General features: G+C 45.8%; 1 protein-coding gene across 10 annotated transcripts in view; it reads left to right on the top strand.

The window, feature by feature from the left end:
* LOC137349143 (zinc finger protein 229-like) overlaps window positions 1–11,823 on the top strand; it is a 56,860-nt gene extending 45,037 nt beyond the window's left edge. For all 10 annotated transcript variants that reach the window (XM_068014539.1, XM_068014536.1, XM_068014533.1 and 7 more), the window contains one exon: window positions 1,769–11,823. In XM_068014539.1, coding sequence (XP_067870640.1) covers window positions 2,136–3,230 — 1,095 coding nt within the window. In that variant the 5' untranslated portion in view covers window positions 1,769–2,135 and the 3' untranslated portion in view covers window positions 3,231–11,823. The remainder of the gene's footprint in view (window positions 1–1,768) is intronic.
* The last annotated feature ends 16,094 nt before the right edge of the window (window positions 11,824–27,917 follow it).

Raw genomic sequence — 27,917 nt, 5'->3', positions numbered from 1 at the left:
TGAGAACAACCCCTTACTATCCAGTCTTTCCTCATAGCTGCATTTTTCCAGTCCTGGCAACATCCTCGTAAATCTTCTCTACCCTCTCCAGTGCAATTACATCCCTTCTGTAATGAGGTGACCAGAATTGCACACAGTACTCCAGTTGTGGCCTAACTAATGAGTTATACAGTTCCAGCATAACCTCCCTGCTCTTGTATTCTATACCTCAGCTAATAAAGGAAAGGATTCCATATCCTTTCTTAACCACCTTATCAACCTGTCCTGCTACTTTCAGAGATCTGTGGACATTCACACCAAGGTCCCTCACTTCCTCTACACCTCTCATCTTTATCTCATTAATCGTCTATTCCTTTGCCTTGTTTGACCTCCCCAAATGTATCACCTCACATGTCTTTGAGTTGAATTCCATTTGCCACTTTTCTGCCCACCTGACCAGACCATCGATATCTTCCTGCAGCCTACTGCGATCCTCCTCACTATGTACCACACGGCCAATCTTTGTGTCATCTGCAAACTTCTTGATCATGCCCCCTCCATTTACGTCCAAATTGTTAATAGATACTACAAAAAGCAGGGGATTCAGTACTGAGCCCTGCGGAACGTCACTGGAAACAGCTCTCCAGTCGCAAAACCCTTACCCTTTGTTTCCTGCCACTGAGCCAATTTTGTATCCAGCTTGCTGCATTTCCCTGGATCCCACAGACTTTTATTTTTTTAAACAGTCTGCCATGTGTGACCTTGTCAAAAGCCTTGCTAAAATCCATTTAGACCACATCAACTGCACTACCCTCATCAATCCTCCTTGTTACTTCTTCAGAAAATTCAATCGAGTTAGTCAGACCACGATCTTCCCTTGACAAATCCATGCTGACTATCCTTGATTCATCCCTGCTCTTCAAAGTGACACTTTATCCTGTCTCTCGGAATTGATTCCAATAATTTGCCCACTACTGAGGTTAGTCTGACTGTCCTGTAATTATTCAGTCTATCCCTCGCTCCCTTTTTAAACAGTGGTACAATGTTAGCAGTCCTCAAGTTCTCCAGAGGTTGGTGCAGCCCTGCCATTCCTCTATCTATTAAATTATAAACCCTCCTCCTACCAATAAACCCTGCTACCAATGCATACCACGAGTTGAGAGTAAAAGTAAAAGGAAAAATAAACTCGCCAACCTACCACTTACCTGATTCCCACTGCTGACACACTTGATTTTCCTCAGAATGCTATTGGTCAGCTCAGAACGCACAGACTGGTTAGCTCCCTCACAGGCCAGCTGTTTATCCTTTTAGTGTTAACTAAATTGAACTTATTTTTCTTAATTAATTTATAGTTCCCCTCTCCACTGAACTCCCTCACTCACCAAACTCCGGCTTCACACTCTGTGCGTTCATGCAACATTAAATGCAGATAAGAGCCTTTAATTCTGTCTTTTTACCATTTTTCCCTACTCTGACCCTATTTGTGGTGCATTCTTATGTTTATGTGTTATGTCCCTCCTTGTCACACTCTGGTTATAATTACCCGTATCACCACCCTGCAATATTGCCTTGTTAACTTTTTAAATCTCCCCTCACGTGAATCCTCCCCCCACTCTTCCTAGTTTAAAGTAGAACTGAACCCAGCTAGAGTCAGCACCTTCAGGGGAGGAGAGGGAGGGAAACCAATGAGTGTTGAACTAAACCCAGCCAGAGTCAGCACTTAGAATTATCTGTTCCGACTTTCTATCTTGTATTTACTGTAAAGACCTTTGTTAAACTCCTTTTACAGGTACTAAAAGGAGAGGATTTAAAAACGGGAAACTCAGACCGAACATCATGTCAAGTTCTGACAGAGTCACTCGATTTATCAGGACCTGAATATCATCGGCCTTTGAATGTGGAAGGAGAAATGTTTGTCAGTTCTGTCTGTGGGAAAATATTTCAAACATCAGTGTGACTGGAAAAGCACGGAGACACACACACACCCGAGTGAGAGTGTTCCAGTCACTGACTGTGGAAAGAGCTTGAACCAGTTACACAACCTGAAACAAACATCACACCATTCACAGCGGGGAGAAACTGTACATGTGTTCTGTGTGTAGAAGAGGCCTCAACTGATCGTCCAACCTGGAGAGAGAGACAAGGACACCCACGCTATGGAAAAACCCTGTAAATGCTCTGACTGTGGGAAGGGATACAAATACCCATCTCAACTGGAAATCCATCGGCGCAGTCACACTGGGGAGAGGCCGTTCACCTGCTCCGTGTGTGGGAAGGGATTCACTGGGACGTCCGGACTCCGATTACACCAGCGCGTTCACACGGACGAGAGACCGTTCAGTTGTTCTCAGTGCGGCAAGAGCTTCAGGCAGTCACCCACCCTCATTGAGCACAAGCGCGTCCACACCGGGGAGAGGCCGTTCGCCTGCGCCGTGTGCGGGAAACGGTTCACGTCTTCGTCCCACCTCAGCAGCCACAAGCGCGCTCACACTGGAGAGAGACCGTTCATCTGCTCAGTGTGCGGGAAGGGATTCACTTCATCCTCCAGCCTTCTGAGGCACCAGGCTGTCCACACGGAGGAGAGGCCGTACACCTGCTCCGTGTGTGGGAAGGGATTCACCCGCTCGTCCCACCGCCTGACACACCAGCGAGTTCACACCGGGGAGAGGCCGTACACCTGCTCCGTGTGTGGGAAGGGATACATTTGTTCGTCCCACCTCACGGCACACAAAGTTGTTCACTCTGATAAGAGACCCTTTAATTGTACTGAATGCGAGAAGAGCTTCAAAAGCACCAAGGATCTGCTGGCGCACCAGCGCACTCACACCGGGGAGAGGCCGTTCACCTGCTCCGTGTGTGGGAAGGGATACATTTGGTTGTCCCAGCTCACTGTGCACCAACTTGTTCACTCTGATAAGAGGCCTTTCAAATGCAGTGAGTGCGAGAAGAGCTTTAAAAGCACAAGGGACCTGCTGGCTCACGAGCGCACTCACACCGGGGAGAGGCCTTTCATCTGCTCCGTGTGTGGAAAGGGATACGTTTGTTCATCCCAGCTCACTGTACACCAACTTGTTCACTCTGATAAGAGGCCTTTCAAATGCAGTGAGTGCGAGAAGAGCTTTAAAAGCACTTGGGACCTGTTGACACACCAGCGCATCCACACTGGGGAGAGGCCGTACATCTGCTCCCTGTGTGGGAAGCGGTTCACTTGCTCGTCACATCTGATAGCCCACCAGCGAGTTCACAAGTGACTGCAGGGTAGGGCTTGGCCGACGGTTGCATCCAGCAAGTTGCATTCATATAGCACCTTTCAATATAGCCTCACCAGAGTGTATTCAACACTGAAGCACGTGAGAAGCCAGTAGAACAGGTGGCCCAAAGCTTGTTCAAAGAGATGAGTTTGAAGGGACGGGCAAGAGGGCAGAATTGGAAGAGCCACAGCAACCTCGGAAGTAGGTAGGAGTTACGGAGATAGAGACTCAACCATGTTCATTCTGGGGGTTTCTTCCTGATATCTAAGTTTGTTTTTTTTCATTTGTTTTTTTGTGGGATGTGGGTGTCGCTGGCAAGGCCAGCATTTACTGCCCATCCCGAATTGCCCTTGAACTGAATGACTTGCAAGGCCATTTCAGAGGACATTTTAAGAGTCAACCACATTGCTGTGGGTCTGGAGTCACATGTAGGCCAGACCAGGTAAGGACGGCAGATTTCCTTGCCTCAGGGTGATTAGTGAACCAGATGGGTTTTTACAACAATGAATTCATGGCCGTCATTCGATGATGAAGCATCATTTGCACTAGCTTTTTAATTCCGGATTTATTAATTGAACTCAAATTCCACCTTCTGCCGTGGCGGGATTTGAACCCCATGTCCCCAGAGCAGTACCTTGGGTCTTTGGGTTACGAGTCCTGTGACAATATCACAACGTCACTGCCTCTCCTAGAATCTTATATGTTTCAATCAAGTCGCCTCTTGCTCTTCTAAACTCCAGCGGATACAAGCTGAGCCTGTCCAACCTTTCCTCATAAGACAACCTGCCCCATTCCAGATATTAGTCCAGTAAACCTTCTCTGAACTGCTTCCGACGCATTTGCATCTTTCCTGAAATAAGAAGACCAATACTATGCACAGTATTCCAGATGTGGTCTCACCACTGCCCTGTATAACTGAAGCTTCAATCTTTGAACCCCTTCTATTTCTCATCTATGTGCTGCCCCTCATCGACATCATCTGTAAACACAGCGTTGGTTTTCACACGTACATTGGCGATACTCTCTTGACCCCCTCCACTGGCTCTGATCAATCCCACTGTTTGTCCGACATCCAATATTGGATGAGTAGAAATTTCCTCCAGTTAAATCTCGGGAAGACTGGAGCCGTTGTCTTTGGTCCCTGCCATTAACTCCATTCCCTGACCACCATTTGCTTCCCTTGTTAGGTTTGACCTCGAGATGAGCTTCTGGCCACATGTTCAGGCCATTGCCAAGACCACCTATTTCCACCTCTATGACACCAGGCCCTGCCTCAGCTCATTTGCTGCTGAAACCCTCACCCATGCCTTTCTTACCTCTGGACTTGACTATTCCAGTGCACTCCTGGCTGGCCTCCCATCTTCACCCTCTGTAAACTTGTGCTCGTCCAAAACTCTGCTCCCGTTATTATCCTGCACCAAGTTTCATTCACAAATCGCCCTGCTGTGCTCGCTGACCCATACTGGCTCCCGAGCTGGCAATGCTTCCATTTTAAATCTCTCATCCTTGTTTACAAATCCCTCCATGGCCTCACCCCCTCCCTGTCTGTGTAATTTCCTCCAGCCCCACAACCCTCTGAGATCCCTGTACTCCTCCAGTTTTGGCCTCTTGAGCATCCCTTATTTCAATCCCTCCACCATGAGGTGAGAGTGACTGCCCTTGACATCAAGGCAGCATTTGACCGAGTATGGCATCAAGGAGCCCGAGCAAAACTGGAGTCAATGGGAATCGGGGAAAACTCTCCGCTGGTTGGAGTTGTACCTAGCGCAATGGGAGACGATTGTGGTTGTTGGAGGTCAATCATCTCAGCTCCAGGATATCACTGCAGGAGTTCCTCAGGGTAGTGTCCTAGGCCCAACCAACTTCAGTTGCTTCATCAATGACCTTGTCTCCATCATAAGGTCAGAAGTGGGGATGTTCACTGATGATTCCACTGTGTTCAGCGCCATTTGCGACGACTCATTTACTGAAGCAGTCCGTGTTCACATGCAGCAAGACCTGAACAGTATCCAGGCTTGGGCTGATAAGTGGCAAGTAACATTCGTGTCACACAAGTGCCAGGCATTGAGAGAATCTAACCATCTCTCCTCTTAACATTCAATGGAATTACCATCGCTGAATCACCCACTATAACATCCCATTGACCAGGAACTGAACTGGAGTAGACATAGGAATACCTTGGCTACAAGAACAGGTCAGAGGCTAGGTGAGTTACTCTGGTGAGTAACTCGCCTCCTAACCCCCCCACCATCTACAAGGCAAAGTCAGGAGTGTGATGGAATACTTTCCACTTGCCTGGATGGGTGCAGCTCCAACAACACTCAAGAAGCTCGACACCATCCAGGACAAAGCAGCCCGTTTTGTTGGCACCCCATCCACATACATTCACTTCCTCCACGACTGATGCACAGTGGCAGCAGACTGTAACATCTACAAGATGCACTGCAGCAACTCACCAAGGCTCCTTTGACAGCACCTTCCAACCCTGCAACCTCTTCCCCCTAGAAGGACAAGGGCAGCAGATGCATGGGAACACCACCCCCTGCAAGATCCCCTCCAAGTCACACACCATCCTGACTTGGAACTATGTCGCCGTTCCTTCACTGTCGTTGGGTCAAAATCCTGGAACTCCCTTCCTAACAGCAGTGTGGGTGTACCTACCCCACACAGACTGCTTAATATCCCAGGGTATAGAATCTTCAGACGTGATAGGGGAGGGGGTAAAAGAGGAGGTGGCATTGCACTGTTGATTAAAGAGACAATTACTGCAGTAAGGAGGGATGATATCTTAGAAGGTTCCTCTAATGAGGCCATATGCGTAAAACCTAAAAACAAAAAGGGGGCTATTACATGACTGGGATTGTGCTACAGGCCTCCAAACAGTCAGGCAGTGGTAGAGGAGCAGATATGTAGGCAAATCTCAGAGAGGTGCAATAATAGGGGATTTCAACTTCCTCTATATTAGAGGGGATAGTATTAGTGCAAAAAGCTTAAAGGGGCAGAATTCTTCATGTGCATTTTTGAGCCAACATGTAGAGAGTCCTACAAGAGGAGGAGCGGTACTGGACTTAATCCTAGGGAATGAAGCCGGACAAGTGGTAGAAGTGGTAGTGGAGGAGCATTTCGGGGATAGTGACCATAACTCTAAGATTTAAGATTGTTCTGGAAAAGGACATAGAGGGTCCGGAAATAAGAGGACTGAATTGGTGGAAGGCAGATTTCAATATGATGAAACAGGATCTGGCCAAAGTGAACTGGGAGCCGCTTCTTACAGGAAAGTCTACATCAGACCAGTGGGAGTCACTTAGAAGGGAAATTGTGAGGGTTCAGGTGCAGCATGTTCCTGTAAAGGTGAAGAGTAGGACCAACAGGTCAAGGGAACCCTGGATGTCAAGGGATATAGAGGATTGGATAAGGAAAAAAATGGCGTATGGCAGATTCAGAGTGCTGAAAACAGCGGAGGCCCCACAGGAGTATAGAAAGTGTAGGGGAGTACTTTAAAAAAAAAGTAATTAGGAGAGCGAAGAGGGGGCATGAAAAATCACTGGCAGACAAGATAAAGGAAAATCCTAAGGCTTTATAAGTATGTTAGGGGCAAGAGGATAACCAGGGGAAAAAGTGGGGCCCATTAGGGATCAAAGAGGCAATCTGTGTGTGGAGCCGGAGGACATAGGTGAGGTTTTAATTGATTATTTTTCATCTGTGTTCACTATGGAGAGGGCCGATGTAGGTGTGGTGATCAGGGAAGGGGATTGTGATATACTTGATCAAATTAACATTGAAAAGGAGGAAGTATTAGCTGTATTAGTGGGCTTGAAGATGGATTAAATCCCCAAGCCCAGATGAGATGTATCCCAGGCTGCTATGTGAGGCAAGGGAGGAGATAGCGGGGGCTCTGACACAAATTTTCAAATCCTCTCTGGCCACAGGAGAGGTACCAGAGGACTGCAGGACAGCGAATGTGGTACCATTATTCAAGAAGGGTATCAGGGATAAAACAGGTAATTACAGGCCGGTGAGTCTAACATCAGTGGTAGGGAAATTATTGGAAAAAATTCTGAGGGACAGGATTAATCTCCACTTGGAGAGGCAGGGATTAATCAGGGATAGTCAGCATGGCTTTGTCAGGGGGAGATCGTGTCTAACAAACTTGATTGAATTTTTCAAGGAGGTGACTAGATGTGTAGATGAGGATAAAGCAGTTGATGTAGTCTACATGGACTTCAGTAAGGCTTTTGATAAGGTCCCGCATGGGAGATTGGTTAAGAAAGTAAAGGCCCATGGGAGCCAGGGTAATTTGGCCAATTGGATTCAAAATTGGCTTAGTGGCAGGAGGCGGAGGGTGATGGTCGAGGGTTGTTTTTGTGAGTGGAGGCCTGTGACCAGTGGTGTACCACAGGGATCGGTGCTGGGACCCTTGCTGTTTGTAGTGTACATTAATGATTTAGACGTGAATATAGGAGGTATGATCAGTAAGTTCGCAGACAAAACGAAAATAGGTGGTGTCGTAAATCTTCTTCTTCTTTAGCCTCCTTGTCTCGAGAGACAATGGGTAAGCGCCTGGAGGTGGTCAGTGGTTTGTGAAGCAGCGCCTGGAGTGGCTATAAAGGCCAATTCTAGAGTGACAGACTCTTCCACAGGTGCTGCAGATAAAATTGGTTGGCGCTCTCCTTGCACTTCTGTATTTTTTCCTGCCAACTGCTAAGTCTCTTCGACTCACCACGCTTTAGCCCCGCCTTTATGGTTGCCTGCCAGCTCTGACGATCGCTGGCAACTGACGCCCACGACTTGTGATCAATGTCACAGGACTTCATGTCGAGTTTGCAGACGTCTTTAAAGTGGAGACAAGGACGACCGGTGGGTCTGATACCAGTGACGAGCTCGCTGTACAATGTGTCCTTGGGGATCCTGCCATCTTCCATGCGGCTCACATAGCGAGGAGGAAAGACTTGGACTATAGGACGAGATAGATGGGCCGGAAAGATGGGTGGGGCAGTAGCAAATGGAGTTTAATTCTGAGAAGTGTGAGGTGATGCACTTTGGGTGGTCCAACAAGGCAAGGGAATATACAATGGATGGTAGGACCCTAGGGAGTGCAGAGGGTCAGAAGGACCTTGGGGTGCTTGTCCATTGATCACTGAAAGCAGCAGCACAGGTAGATAAGGTGGTTAGAAAGGCATATGGGATACTTGCCTTTATTAGCTGAGGCATAGAATATAAGAGCAGGGAGGTTATGATGGAGCTGTATAAAACGCTAGTTAGACCACAGCTGGTGTACTGTGTACAGTTCTGGTCGCCACACTATAGGAAGGATGTGATTGCACTGGAGAGGGTGCAGAGGAGATTCACCAGGATGTTGCCTGGGCTGGAGCATTTCAGCTATGAAGAGAGACTAGATAGGCTAGGGTTGTTTTCCTTGGAGCGGAGAAGGCTGAGGAGGGACCTGATTGAGGTATACAAAATTATGAGGGGCATTGATAGGATAGATAGGAAGAAACTTTTTCCCTTAGTGGAGGGATCAGTAACTAGGGGGCACAGATTTAAGGTGAGGGGCGTTGAGGCTTTTTTTCACCCAGCGGGTGGTTGGAATCTGGAACACACTGCCTGAAGGGGTGGTAGAGGCACGAACCCTCACGACATTTAAGAAATATTTAGATGAGCACTTGAAACTCCATAACATACAAGGCTACGGGCCAAGTGCGGGGAAATGGGAGTAGTTAGGATGGGTGCTTGATGGTCGGCACAGGCGCTTTGGGCCGAAGGGCCTGTTTCTGTGCTGTAAAACTCTATGACTCTATAACAGCACCCTGGGTGTACCTACACAACATGGACTGCAGCGGTTCAAGAAGGCGGCTCACCACCACCTTCTCAAGGGCAATTAGGGATGGGCAATAAATGTTGGCCCAGTCAGTGACACCCACATCATTGGTGGTCGTGCCTACGGCTGCCTCGACCCTCTTTGACTGAGCTTTTGGCCATCTGGCCTGATATCTCCTGTGGCTCGTGTCAAAAATGTTTTTGTTGTGACACTCTTTGGGGCACCTTGCAGCGTTAAAGGTGCTGTATAAATGCAAGTTGTTGTTCCTGATGTAAACCGCACTGACTGAACTGAGCGTGTGTCCCACAACATCCCTCCAACCTTTGATGTGTGAATAAAGTATCACACCCGCAAGCACTGGTGTACGTATAAATCCATTCAGCACATGTATCGGATAGAAGATGAACAATTAAATGGATCATGGCCCCAATCCTCCAGCTCTATATTGACAGGAGAAGGTCTGCTCTGTAACTCGAGGACGAGGCTGTGAAACTCTGAATATTGGTAATTACAAGTAGACTTGAGCTGTTTGACAGACGGGCTGTTCAAAGCCGTTAACGCATCAGTAATCGAAGGAGTGACTCTTAGAATAATCTCACCAATTAATATCCTGTGATTTTTTTTTTAGAACATTACAGCGCAGTACAGGTCCTTCGGCCCTCGATGTTGCGCCGACCTGTGAAACCATCTGACCTAAACTATTCCATTTTCATCCATATGTCTATCCAATGACCACTTAAATGCCCTTAAAGTTGGCGAGTCTACTACTGTTGCAGGCAGGGCGTTCCACGCCCCTACTACTCTCTGAGTAAAGAAACTACCTCTGACATCTGTCCTATATCTATCACCCCTCAACTTAAAGCTATGTCCCCTCGTGTTTGCCATCACCATCCGAGGAAAAAGACTCTCACTATCCACCCTATCCTACCCTCTGATTATCTTATATGTCTCTATTAAGTCACCTCTCCTCCTCCTTCTCTCCAACGAAAACAGCCTCAAGTCCCTCAGCCTTTCCTCGTAAGACCTTCCCTCCATACCAGGCAACATCCTAGTAAATCTCCTCTGCACCCTTTCCATAGCTTCCACATCCTTCCTATAATGCGGTGACCAGAACTGCACGCAATACTCCAGGTGCGGTCTCACCAGAGTTTTGTACAGCTGCAGCATGACCTCGTGGCTCCGAAACTCGATCCCTCTACTAATAAAAGCTAACACACCATATGCCTTCTTAACAGCCCTATTAACCTGGGTAGCAACCTTCAGGGATTTATGCACCTGGACACCAAGATCTCTCTGTTCATCTACACTACCAAGAATCTTCCCATTAGCCCAGTACTCTGCATTCCTGTTACTCCTTCCAAAGTGAATCACCTCACACTTTTCCGCATTAAACTCCATTTGCCATCTCTCAGCCCAGCTCTGCAGCCTATCTATGTCCCTCTGTACCCGACAACATCCTTCGGCACTATCCACAACTCCACCGACCTTAGTGTCATCCGCAAATTTACTAACCCACCCTTCTACACCCTCTTCCAGGTCATTTATAAAAATGACAAACAGCAGTGGCCCCAAAACAGATCCTTGCAGTACACCACTAGTAACTAAACTCCAGGATGAACATTTGCCATCAACCACCACCCTCTGTCTTCTTTCAGCTAGCCAATTTCTGATCCAAAGCTCTAAATCACCTTCAACCCCATACTTCCGTATTTTCTGCAATAGCCTACCATGGGGAACCTTATCCCCTTCTGGTCCCTGCTGTTATTACTATTCATCATAAGGTTTAAAATAGTGATTGAGATGCACATAAGTAAGACAAAGACCAAAGTAATTAATTGGGGAGGCTAAAATTGAAGGGATGGGAATAGATCTAGGGAAGATAAACTGGAAAAAAATAGCTTCGCCAACCTTATTGAATATGCTGAAGTAACCGAGTGGACAAGGGTATTGTAGTAGATGTAATATATTTGGGTTTTTAAAAGACCTTCGCTAAGGTACCTCATAGTAGCCTCATGGCTAAGGTCAGCACATGTGGAGGTAGGGGACAAGTAGCAGAATGGATAGTAACCTGGCTACAAAACAGAAAAGGGGTTAAGGATATTTAGTCTGACTGGCAAGTCATGACCATTTGGGATCGATGCTGGGGCCACTGTTCACCATTTGCATAGATGATTTGCGAACATACGAATTAGGAGCAGGAGTAGATTTGGAGGCGGGAATTGGAAGTACAGTTTCAAAATATGCGGATGACAAATGGGGGATATGGTTATTATTGAGGAAGACTGCGACAAATAGAAGAGGACATCAATAAAATATTAGGATGGGCGTGTAAATGGTGTATGAATTTTACTGTGTTTGTGAGTGTGAGATGGTGCATTTTACTGGGAAGAGCAGGAGACCAAGTACTCCTGAAGGAATTTTGGACTTTACATGGATTAATTACCTGCTAAAAGAGTGGACTTTGGTTAACAGAGCTGTTAATCTGACTGTTCGAGGGGGCTGCTGGGGAGCTTGACCAAACTCTGCAAAGTATTATGCTGGACTGTCTGATAGGCTACAGATAAGGAGGCCTCAAGAGGCTGTGGGGAGCCATTATAAACAGCCAGTGCTGTTTGGTAGCATCAGTCTGTGTAACCCAAGGAAAAGAGCGGATGTAAAATAAATGAAAGAGGTTATTACTGTCAGCAAGAATGTTAAAAGACATTTGGTAGTACAGAACTTGAGAATTGCTGAAAATAGAGACATGTTTATCGAAGCTTTTCATCTTGCACTCATCAGGACAACACGCAAGAATACCAATGTAAGGGAAAACAACAACTTATACTGCATGAGATGAGAGTGCTGATTGGTTGGCAAGTGAACTCTGATTGGTAGAGGCACTGTCATGGAGAATGCACAGGTTACGGTGACTGACAGCTAACTGCCAAGCTTTATTTGAAATTTAAACCAGGCAACTTGACTCTGATTGGTTAAGGCATTGCCCTGAGGAATGAGCCAACGAATAATCCGCAGTGTGTTAAGAATTATGCTGACAACCAATTTAAGTTGGGTCAGTAGGGCTCACAGTGTGACGCATTTGCACATACTGGACAGAAAGAACATGTACCCACATTGCGCTTGTTTCAACTGAACTAAATAAGTGACAGCCATTCACTAGTTCATTCCTCAGGGCAATGCCCTGACCAATCAGAGTCAAGCTGCCTGGTTTAAATTTCAAACAAAGCTTGGCAGTTTACTGTCAGTCACCATAAACTGGTGCATTCTCCATGGCAACGCCTCTACCAATCAGAGTTCAGTTGCCAACCAATCAGCACTCTCTTCTCATGCAGTATAGGTTGTTGTTTTCCCTTACATTGGTATTCTTGCGTATTGTCCTGATGAGTGCAAGATGAAAAGTTTCCACAACATGTCTCTATTTTCAGCAATTCTCAATGCTAAAAGAGACAGCCCATGAGACCAAGGAGGGTTCAGCAGAGACAGTCCCGCAGGGCTCAGTGCAGACCGTCCCGCAGAGTGAGCGGGGGGTTCAGTGCAGACCGTCCCGCAGAGCGAGCGGGGGGTTCAGTGCAGACCGTCCCGCAGAGCGAGCGGGGTTCAGTGCAGACCGTCCCGCAGAGTGAGCGGGGGGTTCAGTGCAGACCGTCCCGCAGAGTGAGCGGGGGGTTCAGTGCAGACCGTCCCGCAGAGCGAGCGGGGGGTTCAGTGCAGACCGTCCCGCAGAGCGAGCGGGGGGTTCAGTGCAGACCGTCCCGCAGAGCGAGCGGGGTTCAGTGCAGACCGTCCCGCAGAGCGAGCGGGGTTCAGCGCAGACCGTCCCGCAGAGCGAGCGGGGTTCAGTGCAGACTGGGCACGATTTCCTTTGAGATTTAACCTTTCAGTGTCCATGAAGAAGAATCCATTCAGAGTTCTTGAACTGCATTACTGATTTAAAGATTGTGTGCACCATTATCTGTAAACCTGTACTGTTTTAATGTTAATAAAGTCATTAGGTAGCAAAGTTTAAAGTCTTGTTTGACCTCACCTCTGATTCCCCTAAAGTGTTCGAGAGAGTAAAAACAAACGCATTACAGAGGAGAAGCTGCAATCGGCAGGAGGGAAGATGAAGGCTTCCTCCGGGGGAGCAGTCTCCAGGAGCAGTCCTGCTTCCACTGGACCACAAAGAGGGCAATTTAAAAAGCTGTGACCTTGCGGATCCCGCAGCTTCCACCTCCGTTTCACTGCTGGCTTCCCCAAACCTCAAGAAACCAGGACGGCAACTGTTTAATTTAAATCAGGCTCCCAATTGCATAACGGGATATGACAATTGAAAGGTCCTGTCTCTCCAAGACAGGGCAATCGCATGGCTCAAAACCAGCCGATTGAAACCGGTGGCAGGAGCGCACACGGCTGGTAGGGTTTGCAATTCCTGATTTTTTTTTTTAACCCCTTCCCCTCCCGCCCTTGCTTCCTGGGGTATGAGCATCAAGTCTCTTTAAAAATGTATGTACCTCCTCCCACAGGCAAGCAGAGGTGGAGAGAGAGTGACAAAGGGAGGGATAGCAATGGCAAGAAAGAAATTGGGATGGAATCCCCACTCATGCCTCTGAGCCGGGCGGCTGTGAGTTCAGATCCCGACTCCAGCGACTCGAGCCCAAACTCCAGCGTGGCACTGCAGTGCGATATGGAGTTGAGTCACCGGTGCGCCACGATCTCATTGGAATGCCGGAGCAGGCTTGTCGTGTCTTTCACCGCCTTCGTGGGAAGCAAGCTGCTTGCTGGTGGCAGCCGCACAGTTTTGTCACTTCGACGGCTAGTTGGAACTGCTTGCCTGGTCAGCAGGGGCTGACTCAGGTCGTGGAGTTTCTGATGGTATAAATCCAGGAGGTTTTTTTTTTGCTCATGCGCCGAGTAAGTAGCATGAAGTCCAGCCCGACGGAGTACTGCTTTGACAAGAGTGCTTAACTCGGGGAATCTGGTCATTGAGGCAATTTGGCGCAGTGAGGGAAGAGGTGGTGTTCTGGTCTTTTACAAAACAAAGAGTGGTCCAAATGAGGGAGCAGAAGACAGAGAGACCTGGCAGCAGCGGCTGATAAATCAGAGTGGGGATAGACTGGACCTTCCATCGTGTTTTCCAAAGAGAGCAAGGAGTGACACCAGAGGATAGCAGGTAGGTGATGGGTGAGTTTTTTTTTTGGGGGGGGGGGGGGGGGGTTCTTTGTAGGTTTAAAAAAGATTGGGAAACTATAAAGTTCTGTATTAAATTTACAGCGTAGATTTCCAATAGGGGTAAATGTAATAGTAACTGAAGATTATAGGACAGACAGATCTAGAGGCATTTTAATTCAAATTAATAGTTTATACAAGGTACTAACTAGATTATAAAAGAGTGAAGATAGAATTTTGTTGGTAGGTCATGGATGGGCAGCTGAGACCTGTTGCTTGCAACTCCCTCACCATGCAGGAACTTCAGGACATGTCCTGTGTCTTAGCATCCACGTGTGCAGGATGCTGCTTGAGCTCGAGCTCTGGATTTCTGAGCTTGAGGGGCAGCTGCAGTCGCCGCGGAGCATCAGCGAGCAGGAGGGTTTCCTGAATCGTACGTTCCAGGAGGGGGTCAGCCCACAGGCAGAGAGAATTCAGCATAGTAGATGGGTGGCCATCCGGTAGAGTAGGAAGTGCAGGGGTCTTCGGGCTGTGCGCCACTCTCAAACCGGTACTCTGCTTTGGAGACTGCTGGGAGTGATGACACCTCGAAGGAGTGCGGTCCAGGCACTAATGGGCAAGGGACTGCAGAGGAGGGAACAGCAAAGAGTAGCGACGCAATCGTTGTAGGAGATTCCATATTGCGGGAGACACATAGACATTTCTGTAACCATTATAGTGGGGCTCACATAGTATGTTGCCTTTCCGGTGCCAGGGTAAAGGACATCACGGAGAGGGTGCATAATATTCTGCAGGGGGATGGGAGTGAGCCAGACCGCACCAAGGCTCCTTAGAGAGCACCTTCCAAACCCGCGACCTCCACCACCTAGAAGGACAAGGGCAGCAAATGCATGGGAACACCTCCGCCTGCAAGATCCCCTCCAACCCACACACCATTCTGACTTGGATCTGCATCGCCGTTCCTTCTCTGTCGCTGGGTCAAAATCCTGGAACTCCCTTCCTAACAGCACTGTGGGTGTACCTACCCCACATGGACTGCAGCGGTTCAAGAAGGCGGCTCACCACCACCTTCTCAAGGGCAATTAGGGATGGGCAATAAATGCTGGTACACGTTGGTACCAACGACATAGAGAGGGCAGATATTGAGGTCCTACAGTCAGATTTTCAGGAGCTAGAGAGGAAGTTAAAGAATAGGACCTCAAAGGTAGTAATCTCTTGATTTCTCCCAGTGCCACGTGCTAACGAGAGTAGCAATAGGAAGATAGGGAGGATCAAAGCGTGGCTTGAGGCATGGTGCAGGGGGTGGGGGGAGGGCTTCAGTTTCTTGGGTCATTTGGCACCAGTTCTGGGGCAGGAGGCACTGATTCAAAAAGGGACAAGTCATACCTCAAAGGGCTGGGACCAAATGTCCTCCCAGGGAGATGCACCAGTGTAGTCGAGGAGGGTTTAAACTAAATTGGCAAGGGGATGGGCACCAACATATAGAAGTAGAAAAGAGAAATAGGGTGCATAAAATGAGAGTGTTGGATAGTACTAGAGAAGGAAGTAGTTCTATATTAGATAGAAGCAGATTAAGAAGGACCATGAGGAATACAAAGACAGGTTTACAACGCATGTATGTAAGCACACAAAGTGTGGGGAATAAGAGCGATGAGCTACAAGCACAAATACCCATGTGGAAATATGATATAGTGACAACAACAGAAACGTGGATTAAAAATGGTGAGGACTGGGTGCTTAATATTCAAGGATACAAAGTGTTCAGAAAAGATAGGGAAGGTAAAAAGGGGAGGTGGGGTGGCAATCCTGATGAGGGAAGACATTGCAGTGCTGGAAAGAGAAGATGTCCTTGAGGGGGCAAAGACAGAATCCATTTGGTTAGAGTTGAGAACAAAAAGGAGATGAGCACACAACTGGGGGTATTCCATAGGCCTCCAAATAGTGAGAGGGAGAGAACAGAGCAAATCTTGCGGGAAATCACAGAGAACTATAGAGTGGTGATATTGGAGGAATTTAATTACCCAAACATGGATTGGGGATAATGTGAGAGTAAAGAGAAAGGAGTGGGAAGAATTTCTGAAATGTGTTCAGGAGATCTTCCTTGATCAGTATGTTCTCGCCCAACTAGGAAGGAGGCATTGCTGGATCTGGTGCTGGGGAATGAGGTGGGCCAAGTGGACCAAGTGTCTGTGGGGAGCACTTGGGTAAGAGCGATCATCGTATCATAAGGTTTCAATTAGCAATGGATAAGAGCAAGGAACAATCTGAAGTATAAATTGGAAGAAGGCTAACAGTATATAGTTTTGGTCTCCTTACCCAAGGAAGGATATACTTGCAATCAAGGGAGTGCAATGAAGGTTCACCAGACTGATTCCTGGGATGGTGGGATTATCCTATAAAGAGAGATGAGGAGACTAGGCCTGTATTCTCTAGAGTTCAGAAGAATGAGAGGTGATCTCATTGAAGCATACAAAATTCTTACAGGGCTGGACAAGGTTGATGAAGGAAGAATGTTTCCCCTGGCTAGAGGGTCTAGAACCAGGGGACACAGTCTCAATAAGAGGTAGGCTGTTACGATCAGGTGAGGAAGGGGTCTGAGGCTATCCTTTCACCCCTTCTCTGGTTTGACCGCAACAGGGTTTATCTTTTTAACAGTGACTTAATTTACCACCTCAGTGAGAACTTGCTCCTGTTACTCTAATATATACTTGCAAATGAACCAATCAGACAGGATTTCTTGAGTTTAAACAAGAAAGATGTAAGTTTATTAACCTTATCACTCTAAACCAGTTAAAATTACAAAATATACTTGACACATCCACGCTCACATTCATACGAGAGGCACACACTCACACAAATCGATACTGAGGAGAAAAACAGAGTTGGGAGGGTGGAGTAGAGTTCTTAAATAAAAATGGAATTTAAATACGGAAGTGTAGCCCCAGTGTCCTCAGGTGGAATTGAAGTCCTGAAGTCCTCACTGGTCCACATGCACAATTCGAGCTTGCTTCTCTGGTTCCAGAAGGCTGAAGAGAGACTTTATCCATCCTTCTTGTTGATGACCGTGAGGATCTGCAGATTTGAGGTTTAGCTGCAGCCGCGGCTTCCCTGGGACTTTGCTGGAGAGAGGAAGAGAGAAAGATGTTCCTTTCTTGGAGTTCAGTTACTGTCTGCTTTCAAAGGCACAATTCACAAACTCTCAGAGTTACATAGGTAGTCACACCATGCGACAACCCCTTTGTTTGATTCAGAAGTTTCTAGAATAATTTTTGAAATTCAAAGTTGTTCAGCCATACTTGGCTCTTTCAAAGTCAATGGGTGTCGATGGCTTTTGACAATCAGCATTAACAAAACCATGCTGGGTAATTGAATCAGAGAACACCCCCATTGTTCTAGCTAATCTGGGTAATCACCTGTGTCTCCGGTCAGCCTTTGGCTTCTCATATGCAAATTGTGCATGGCCATCTTTAGCTGCTCTGTTCTTTTTATAAAAAGTTATTCATAATAATGTCCAGTAACAAAGTCTCAGGTAAAGTTCCATATGACAAAATTATTATTTCCCATTGGCATGTGGATTTTCCGTCACAAGGCCATTTAGGACTGAGATGAGGAGGAATTTCTTCACTGAGGGTGGTGGATCTGTGAAATTCTGTACCCCAGTGGGCTGTGGAGGCTCAGTCATCAAGTACGTTCAAGTCTGAGATTGATAGATTTCTAGATAATAAAGATATCAGGGGATATGGGGATAGTGCGGGAAAATGGCATTGAGGTAGAAGATCAGCCATGATCTAGTTGAATGGCGGAGCAGGCTAAAGGGGCCGAATGGCCTACTCCTGCTTCTATTTCCTATGTAACTTCAATGGCATGAGAGGGGACCTGGCCAAGGTAAAATGGAATTCAAAATTGATAAGAAAAATGGTAACCGAAAAATGGGTAATCTTTAAAGAGGAGATATTTCAGGTACAGGCTAGGCACGTTCCAATAAGGTCAAAGGGTAAGGGAACCAAAGCCAGGGCTCCTTGAATGTCGAGGGAGATAGAGAATATGATGAAACCAGAAAAAGATACATGTCAGGTGAATTCTTCAAGCAAGAGGCAGGCCAAATACAATAAGTTGAGATAAGTGAAAAAGAAAATATGACTGGTAAAGGGAGAACATGAGAATAGGATGGCAGTTAGCATAAAAGGGAACCCGAAAATCTTCTACCAGGATGTAAATAGTAAGTGGGTAGTAAAAAGCAGCGTGGGACCTATTAGGAACAGAGGGTAATATTTGGGCACATTTAGAGGTACAAGGCAAGGCTAGAGTACTTAATGTGTACTTTCTATTGGTGCTTACTAAGGAAGAGGATGCTGACAAAATATCGGTGGAAGCAAAGATAGTGGAGGCAATGGATGGGGTGAAAATTCCCAGGCAGGATGTACTAGAAAAACTGGCTATATTTAGAGTGGATGAGTTGTCTGGACTGGATGGCTTGCATCCCAGGTTGCTAAAGGAAGTGTGAGCGGAAATAGTGGAAGGGCTTGTCATAATCTTCCAGTTTTCCCTAGATATGGGGGCGGGGAGTGCCAGAGAATTGGAAACTGGCAAAGGTGTAAGGATGTTCTTTTGTAACTACAGGCCGGTCAGTTTAACATCTGTGGTAGGCTAGGTTTTAGAAACAATAGTCAGGGGGGAAAAAAATCAACAGGCACTTGGAGAGGTTTGAGTTAATTCGGAAGATCAGGCTTGACTAATCTAATTGATTTTTTTTTTGATGCAGTAACAGAGAAGATTGATGAAGGGACATGCAACGGATGTTGTCTATATGGATTTTAAGAAAGCATTTGATAAAGTACCACATAAAAGGCCGATTAACAAGATTGAGGCTCATGGAATAGGAGGGTCAGTGCCAGGTTGGATTAAAAAATGGCTTAAGGACAGTAAACGGCGAGTTGCTTTTCAGACTGGAGGATGTTAGACAGTGGTGTTCCCCAAAGGTCAGCACAAGGACCACTGCTTTTTTGATAGACATAAATGACTTGGATCTTGGAATAGAGAGTAAAATGTCAAAATTTGCCAATGATACCAAACTTGGAGTTGTGGCAGGCAGTAAGGATGATATGAGCCGCCTGCAACAGGATATAGATAAGCAAGCAGAATGGGCAGACAAGTGGCAGATGGAATTCAATACTGACAAGTGTGAGGTGATGCATTTTGGCAGAAGAGATAGGGAGAGGCAATATAGCCTAAATGACACAGTTCTCAAACATGTACAGGGACAGGTGGACCTGGAAGTGCATGTGCATCAATCTTTGAAGGTGGCAAGACATATTGAGAGAGTGATTAGTAAAGCATGTAGAATCTTGAGCTTCATAAATAGAGGTGTTGAGTACAACAGCAGGGAGGTTATGCCAAACCTTTATAAAGCTTTAGTTAGGCCACTGTTATGACTGAGGCATGCACTAGTTCTGCTTCTCAACAGGTCACAACATATATTTAAATTTTCCCAGTTACCAATACAGTCAATCATATACTCTATTTTTCCCAGAATAAAACACACCAATCATATTTCTTCAAGAAACAAAAAAATTATCAGTTTATTATAAAACAAGTCTTAACCAGTAGTGAAGCAAAGGATAAATACACAGATTGAAATAATAAAGTTCCCTTTTTACCTTAGCCCCTCACAGACACACACACACGCACACACACCGAATAACCAGACCAATAAAGAGAGTTGCGTTTTAGAAGTCCATTACAAAAAAAAAGACAAAAAACACTTGGGTTAAATACTTGCTCATTCTTGAAGAAGAAAGAGAAGATATGGAAAGATGTCCTGTGTTTTAGTTCGGCATCCCAAATGCGTATAGATGGCTGTCACTGGGATCTTCCTAGAACAGTTCTTTCCAGGTAATAAAAACAGGAAATGCTGGAAATACTCAGCAGGTCTGGAAGCATCTGTGGAGAGAGAAGTAGAGTTAACATTTCAGGTCAGTAACCCTTCATCAGAACTGGCAAATATTAGAAATGTAATGGGTTTTAAGCAAGTAAAGCAGGGGTGGGGCAAGAGTTAACAAAAGAGAAGGTGTTGATGGGACAAGGTCACAGAGAATAATTGACCAGAAGGTCATGGAGCAAAGGCAAATGGTATGTTAATGGTGTGGTGAAAGACAAAGTGTTAGTGCAGAGAGGGTGTTAATTGACAGAAAACTGAACAGCCTGGCCCCAAGCACAAACAAAAAAAAAGTGGGTAGGCACAGTAGAAACAAATTAAACAAACTAAAATAAAATAAACAAATAAAAAAGAAAAAAATAACTAAAAATAAAAATAAAAAGGGGGGCCCGTCAATGTACCAGAAAAAGAGTTGGGGGAGGGGGCTTGAGTAGGACTGGGACAAGGAATGTTTGACATAGCCCACAAAAAGACAGGCATAACTAGGACCCATGTGGGTACCCATAGCAACACCTTTTACTTGAAGGAAGTGAGTGGAGTTGAAGGAGAAGTTGTTCAATGTGAGAACAAGTTCAGCCAGGCGGCGGAGAGTGGTGATGGATGGGGACTGGGTGGGCCTCTGTTCAAGGAAGAAGTGGAGAGCCCTCAAACCGTCCTGTTGGGGTATGGAGGTGTAGAGAGATTGGACATCCATAGTGAAGAGGAGGCGGTTGGGGCCGGGAAACTGGAAATTGTCAAAATGACAGAGGGCGTCAAAAGAGTCACGCATGTAGGTGGGAAGAGACTGGACCAGGGGAGAAAAGATAGAGTCAAGATAGGAAGAAATAAGTTCAGTGGGGCAGGAACAGGCTGAAACAATGGGTCTGCCTGGACAGTCCCGTTTGTGGATTTTGGGAAGGAGGTAGAAGTGGGCTGTCTGGGGTTGCAGGACTATGAGGTTGGAAGCTGTAGAGGGAAGATCTCCAGAGGAGATGAGGTCAGTGGCAGTCCTGTGGACAATTGCTTGATGTTCGGCAGTGGGGTGATGGTCCAGGGTGCGGTATGAAGAAGTGTCTGAGAGTTGGCGCTGAGCCTCTGCAAGGTAGAGGTCGGACAGACAGCAACAGCACCACCCTTGTCTGCAGGTTTGATGACAATGTTGCGGTTAGACCTGAGAGAACGGAGTGCGGCAAGTTCAGAGGGGGACAGGTTAGAGTGAGTGAGGGGGCACTGAAATTGAGATGGCCGATGTCTCACCGACAGTTTTCAATGAAAAGATCAAGAACGGGTAAGAGACCAGAGGGAGGGGTCCAGCTAGAGGGAGAATGCTGGAGGCGGGTGAATGGTTCTTTCCAGGTGATGTTGAGATCAGTTTGGGTAGGCTTTCCCATAAATGCAGCAACAGAGGTTTCAGATAGAACTTGCAGCAGAAATGCAGCAACAGGAGTTTCAGTTCCCACACATTCGATATGCAGAGTTTCTTCAAATACAGAAGGAAAGAGAACACTGACACACTAGATATGCAGGGTTTCTTTTCAAGAGAGAGATGAGCTGGGTTTTTCTTGTCAGGCAAAAAACAACTGTCTTTTTTAACAATTCAAAGTGAAACCAAAAACATTTCAGAAGTCAAGCAGCCTGACCTCTATAAATCTTGACCTGTCACTTCTTTGTAAACATCTTCTCCAAGTCAAAACAACAAGCTCCCTACTGGTATTTAATCTGAAAAGAGGTGCCTTCCAGTAAGGGCTTGTTTACAATCCAAGTCCAGGAAACTTCTTTTGAAAAACCACAAAGTTCAGCATCTCTTCAAGCTTCCAGATGAATCAATGTCTATAATTCAACTATAAGTCCGTAAAAACATATTTTCCAAAAATAGAAGCGCTCTCATAACACCACAATTAGAGTATTGTGTCCTGTTCTTGTCAGCATGCTTTAGGAAGGATGTTAGAGTCCTTGAGAGTGTGCAGAGGAGATTTACCAGAATGGTTGCAGGGATGGGGGATTTTAGTTACAAGGTTAGGTTGATGAAGCTGGAATTGTTTTCCCTGGAGCAAAGGAAATTGAGAGGAGATTTGGTGGAGATGTAGGATATTTTGACAAATTTGGATAGGGTAGGCAAAGTAAAGCTATTCCCACTAGCTCTTTGTACAAGGACTAGGGGGTCACACATTTATGATTTTGGGAAAGCGTTGAAGGGGGAATGTGAGGAAGAACTTTTTTACATAGTGAGTGGTTCATGACCTGGAACTCGCTGTCTATATTGGTGGTGGAAGCAGAGACGATGAATGATTTCAAAAGGAAATTGCATGGGCACTTGAGGGAAATGGACTTGCTGGGCTACAGGGGTAGAGCTGGGGAATGGAACTTATTGGATTGCTCTTCAGAGGGCCGACAGGGACTCGAAGGGCCGAATGGCCTCCTTCTGTGCCGTTATTACTTTATAACTCTGTGACTCTAAATGCCCATCTGGGGTTAGATATAAAGTAAAGCTCCCTCTTCATGGTCCCCATCAAACACTCCCAGGACAGGTACAGCACGGGGTTAGATAGCGAGTAAAGCTCCCCCTACACTGTCCCATCAAACACTCCCAGGACAGGTACAGCACGGGGTTAGATAGTCTTCCGAGGTTAGGTTCGTGCCCGGGTGTCCCTGGAGAAGGTGTCCGCTGGTACGCTTGAGACTTTCTGCAACTGGTGGGCACAGCAGGAGCTGGATGTCATCATCGATGCCAAAAATGGCATTTTAATTTGAGTTTTGTTTTATTTATCTGTTTTTAATAAAGTTATTTATTTAAAATGTACATAAAGGGACCTGGGGAATAAAGGCCCCCTCAACAAAAATATATAAAAGGGGCCTGGGGTTTAAAGGCCACCTTAAAAAAAAAAGAAAAATACACGGGGTTAGATACAGAAAAAAAAAACAGGGTTAGATATTAAAAAGGTTTAGATATAGAGTAAAGCTCCCTCTACACTGTCCCATCAAACACTCCCTGGGCAGGTGCAGCATAACAGGAGGTTGTAGATCTAGCTTAAAGTTATTTCTGCACTCTCTCCCCATCTCACTCTCTGTCCCTTTCCATCTCTCTCTCTCTCTCTTTCTCTCTCTCTCTCTCTGTCAAATCTATAGAGTAACAATCCATCTACACCCTCTCGCTGTCTCCACTATTTCCTCTCTTGCTTCACTTTACAGCCTGGGATTCAATTCATCCAAGCCTGGCAATTTATCTACTTTCAAAGATACGAAGCCACTTAATATTTCCTCTCTCACTTTGTTTATACCATTCAATATTTCACACTCCCTTTCTTTTATGAAGACAGACGCAAAGTATTCATTAAGAACCATGCCCACGTCCTCCGCCTCCACACACACATTACCTTTTTGGTCTCAAATAGGCCTTTCCTTAGTTATCCTCTTGCTCTTTACATATTTTTAAAATGTCTTTGGGTTTTCCTTGAGTTTACCTACCAATATTTTTTTCGGCCCTCTCTTTGCTTCACTCGTTTTTTACTTTTTCCTTTCACACCTGCGCTTTCTCTACTGACCCAGTGTCGATGAAGGAATGCCACGTATTTCCAAATCAGGATGGTGTGTGACTTGGAGGGGAACTTGGAGGTGGTGGTGTTCCCATGCCCTTGTTCTTCCATGTGGTAGAGGTCACGGGTTTGAAAGGTGCTGTCAAAGCAGCCTTGGTGAGTTGCTGCAGTGCATCTTGTAGATGGTACACGCTGCAGCCACTGTGCACCAGTGGTGGAGGGAGTGAATGTTTAAGGTGTATAAGTTGCCAGTCTAGCAGGCTGCTTTTCCCTGGATGGTGTCGAGCTTCTTAAGTGTTGTTGGAGCTGCACTCATCCAGGCAAGTGGAGAGTATTCCATCACATTCCTGTAGCTAGTGGAAAGGCTCTGGGGAGTCAGCAGGTGATGAATTCCCAGCCTCTGACCTGCTTCTGCAGCCACAGTGTTCATTTGGCCAGTTAAATTTCTGATCAGTGGTTGCCCAGGTGATTAGAGAGACTTTGAGGGAGTCAACGTGAAGGATGTGAGAGTGGAGGCCGAGGCGGTGGTCAATGACGTTAACTTCACATTTCGTTATATGGCTGTCTCGAAAAGCCTCCCAATTGGAGAAGATGTTGGTTAAAATAAGGTGTTGAAGGCAAGCTGAAGGGTTCACCTAGCTAGATGCTGGAGGGAGAATCCCCAAGAAATCTCTTATGATGGGGGATTCCACAATGGTAATGCTTTAAGTTCCAAGAGGACACGGTTGGACTTTCTATTGTTAGAAATGGTCATTGCCTGGTACTTATGTGACGTGAATGTTACTGGTCACTTGTTAGCCCAAGCCTGAACGTTATCCAGGACATGGTGCATTCAGGCATTGTCACGATCACTTAGTTCATGGTTTATATTAATAGTTTTTAGAGGTCACTTTTAGTTTTGGGGAAATTAAATTGGTAGATGTAAGGCAATTGAAATTCTGGAGTCAAAAGGTTGCAGGACCACCCAAGATATTTACACTTCAAAGATCTTTTCATGTGTATCTACAGAGTCAGAATTAAAGGGGTGAGAGCCATAAAACAGTAGGTGGTCTCGTTTAGTTGGGAACTGAAGCCAGTAAGTTGGAAGAGATTTGCCCTGTCTTTGTTAACAATGTGAATTATTCATGTGGTCATCCAGAAGCAAAGAGGTGTTTCGGAGTTAGACATAATTAGCTTAAATTTCTATCTGGGATATTTCAGATGTACCACATTGCTATGGAGATAGATCATGCAGGGAGATGCCATTTGGTCAGGTGTTTTTATCTCCGTGTTTTGCACACAGAAAGTCAGTTGGTATTTGGAATCAGCTAGACCCAGTAGCAAAGGGCAATCAGGAGCCAAGGGTGCTTTCTGATTGAAAGCCACTACGAAAGGGATGCGATTGTGGCCCATGCTCAGGTTGGCGAAAACCAGATTCGCGAGGTGTTGAAGGAAAGCTGAAGGATTCACCTAGCTGGATGCTAGAGGGAGAATCCCCAAGAAATCTCTTACCTTGGAAGTTAGCTGCAAAACTAAGGAAAATCAAAGTGAATTCCTGAGAGTTGTGATATGCTTTGGATTAGTCTCAGGAGACGTGAATGAACCTTCAAGATCCTGTAAAGTATAGGGGAACTCTTGGGTGAAAGGAAAAGTCAAACGGGGAGTGTTCTGTTGAGATTTTAAGTTCAAAGTATAAGACGTTACGTGCATTTGAGATTTTGGCTTTACAGTATAAGTGATTACAAATTGTAGTGTTAGGTTAGTAGTGCTTGTTCTGTTTAACTCTTGTACATAAAGCTTTTTTGTTTAAAATGTGAAATCTTGTGGCATAATTCTTTCCGTAATAACTGGGAGTTCGAATTTCTTCTTAAAACATAACTGGAATCTAACAGGATCGTAACAAGATGGATTACTTCAGCATCTGAGGCAAAATATTCCAGATGGTTGAAATCTAGAAATCATTGTCCTGAATCGCTAACAAATTTTCTCTCTCCACAGATGCTCCCTGACCTGCTCAGCATTTTCTGTTTTTATTGCATTATCTGAGGAGTCGCGAATGGTGCTGAACATTGTGCAATCATCAGCGAGCATCCCCACTTCTGACCTTATGATGGAGGGAAGGTCATTGATGAAGCAGCTGAAGATGGTTGGGCCTAGGACACTATCCTGAGGAACTCCTGAAGTGATATCCTGGAGCTGAGATGATTGACCTCCAACAATCACAACCATCTTCCTTTGCACTCGGTACAACTCCAGCCAGTGGAGAGTTTTCCCCCTGATTCCCATCGATTTCAATTTTACTTGGTCAAATTCTGTTTTGATGTTAAGAGCAGTCACCCTCACAAGCAATCCCACAACCAACGGATCAGCTCAGAGCTCTGCAGTCCTGCTGCATCTAATTGTGAATAGGGGTGAACGATTAAACAACTAACAGGAGGAGGAGGCTTCATGAACATCCTCAATGACGGTGGAGCCCAGCACATAAGCACAAAAGGCAAGGCTAAAGCATTCAAAGCCATGTTCAGCCTGAAATGCTAAATGGCCTCCTAGTGAGGCCAACCACAACAGCAACTTGTATTTATATAGCGCCCTTAACATAGTAAAAATTTTGCAGGGTCTTCACAAGAGCGTTATCAGACATAATTTGACACTGAGCCCCATGAAAAGGCATGAGAACAGGTGACCAAAAGCTTGGTCAAAGAGGTAGGTTTGAAGGAGAGTCTTCCAGGAGGAGAGGGAGGTGGAGAGGCAGAGAGGTTTGGGGGGAAATTACAGAGTTTCAAGCTTAGACAGATAAATGCATGGCTGCTAATGGTGGGGTGAAGCAAACTGGAGCTGGACAAGAGGGCAGAATCGGAGGAAGGCAGAGGTCATGGGCTGTGGGCTGAAGGAGATTACAGAAATGGGGAGGGGAGACATCATGGAGACAGTTGAAAACAAGGATAAGATGCCGATGAATTTGAGGTAATGCTGGACCAGGAGAGATGTAGATAATGTCACTAGACTAGTAATCCAGAAGCCCAGGATAATGTCCTGAGGACACAAGTTCAAATCCCACCATGGCAGCTGGTGGAATTTCATTTCAATCAATTAATAAAAATCTGGAATTGATAGCTAGTCTCAATATTGGTGCCATGCCCATGAAAGAATTGAAAAATAAGGAGCCAGTGGTGATAGAGTCATAGAGAGAAGCAGGCCCTTTGACCCACTGAGTCTGTACCAGCCATCAACCACCCATTTATACTAATCCTACATTAATCCCATATTCCCTACCCCATCCCATCCCATCCCCACCACCTGCCTACACTAGGAGCAATTTACCTATCAACCTGCAAGTCTTTGGCTGTGGGAGGAAACCAGAGCACCCTACAGAAACCCACACAGTCACAGGGAGAACTTGCAAACTGTGCATAGGCAGTAGCCAGAACTGAACCCAGGTCACTGGAGCTGTGAGGCTGCAGTGCTAACCACCGTGCCACTGTATCACCCCTGTGATGGGTGAGCAGGACTTAGTGCTAGTTAAGATAGATATGCAGGGTGGATGATGGGGGAATCAGTCAGGAGAGCATTAGGATCGTCAGGTCTGCAGGTGACAAAGGCATGGATGAGGATTTCAGCAACAGATGGGCGGAGGTGGGATGGATATTACAGAGTGTTACGACTGAACACTCCAGTCAAAGCCCCCAATCAAAATATACGATTCTGATTTTGGTGGGGGAAATGCACTGTTAATTCAATCCCATCCCTCCACAGATCGCCTAACATAACATTCTAAACTTTCCAAATTAAAGAAAGACCCAGCCGAATTGTACCATCTATTAACCTCCGAATGAGGCTAACCAAACCAGGTGTCTTTAAATCAACAAATTAACTGTTTAACTAGAAAAATTAAATTCTTAAATACTATGAAGATATAAAATAGAAAAAAAATTGAGCCCTTGCAAATTTACAGTCCAATGTTGCTTGAAGTCCTCACAGCCGTCTGATGGGGAAAAAAACGGTTCTTGAACAGTAGAACAGTGCGTAGTCTAATTCCAGCAGTAATGATGCTTCCTTCTTCAGCAATGGATTTCAACAATTAACAACTTGGAAACATTTTCAATAGAATCAATCTGACTTTAGAGTTTTTGAGGGATAAAAGATTGTCACAGTCTAACTTCCTTTCCTTCAGTTTAAATTACCAGAGATCTCTGTTTTGGCTTGATATTTTTAGAATTCTGAGAGATGATAATAAATAAACAGACTAAATTCTCTTCCTTCAGTTTAAATGGCTGCGAGTTCTTCTTTCAGGTGCTAACACC

This window comes from Heterodontus francisci, chromosome 34, assembly GCF_036365525.1.
Source record: "Heterodontus francisci isolate sHetFra1 chromosome 34, sHetFra1.hap1, whole genome shotgun sequence".
NCBI classification, from domain to species: Eukaryota; Metazoa; Chordata; class Chondrichthyes; order Heterodontiformes; family Heterodontidae; genus Heterodontus; species Heterodontus francisci.
Note: the sequence above shows the minus strand (reverse complement) of the source record. Positions and strands in the feature narration are given on the sequence as shown.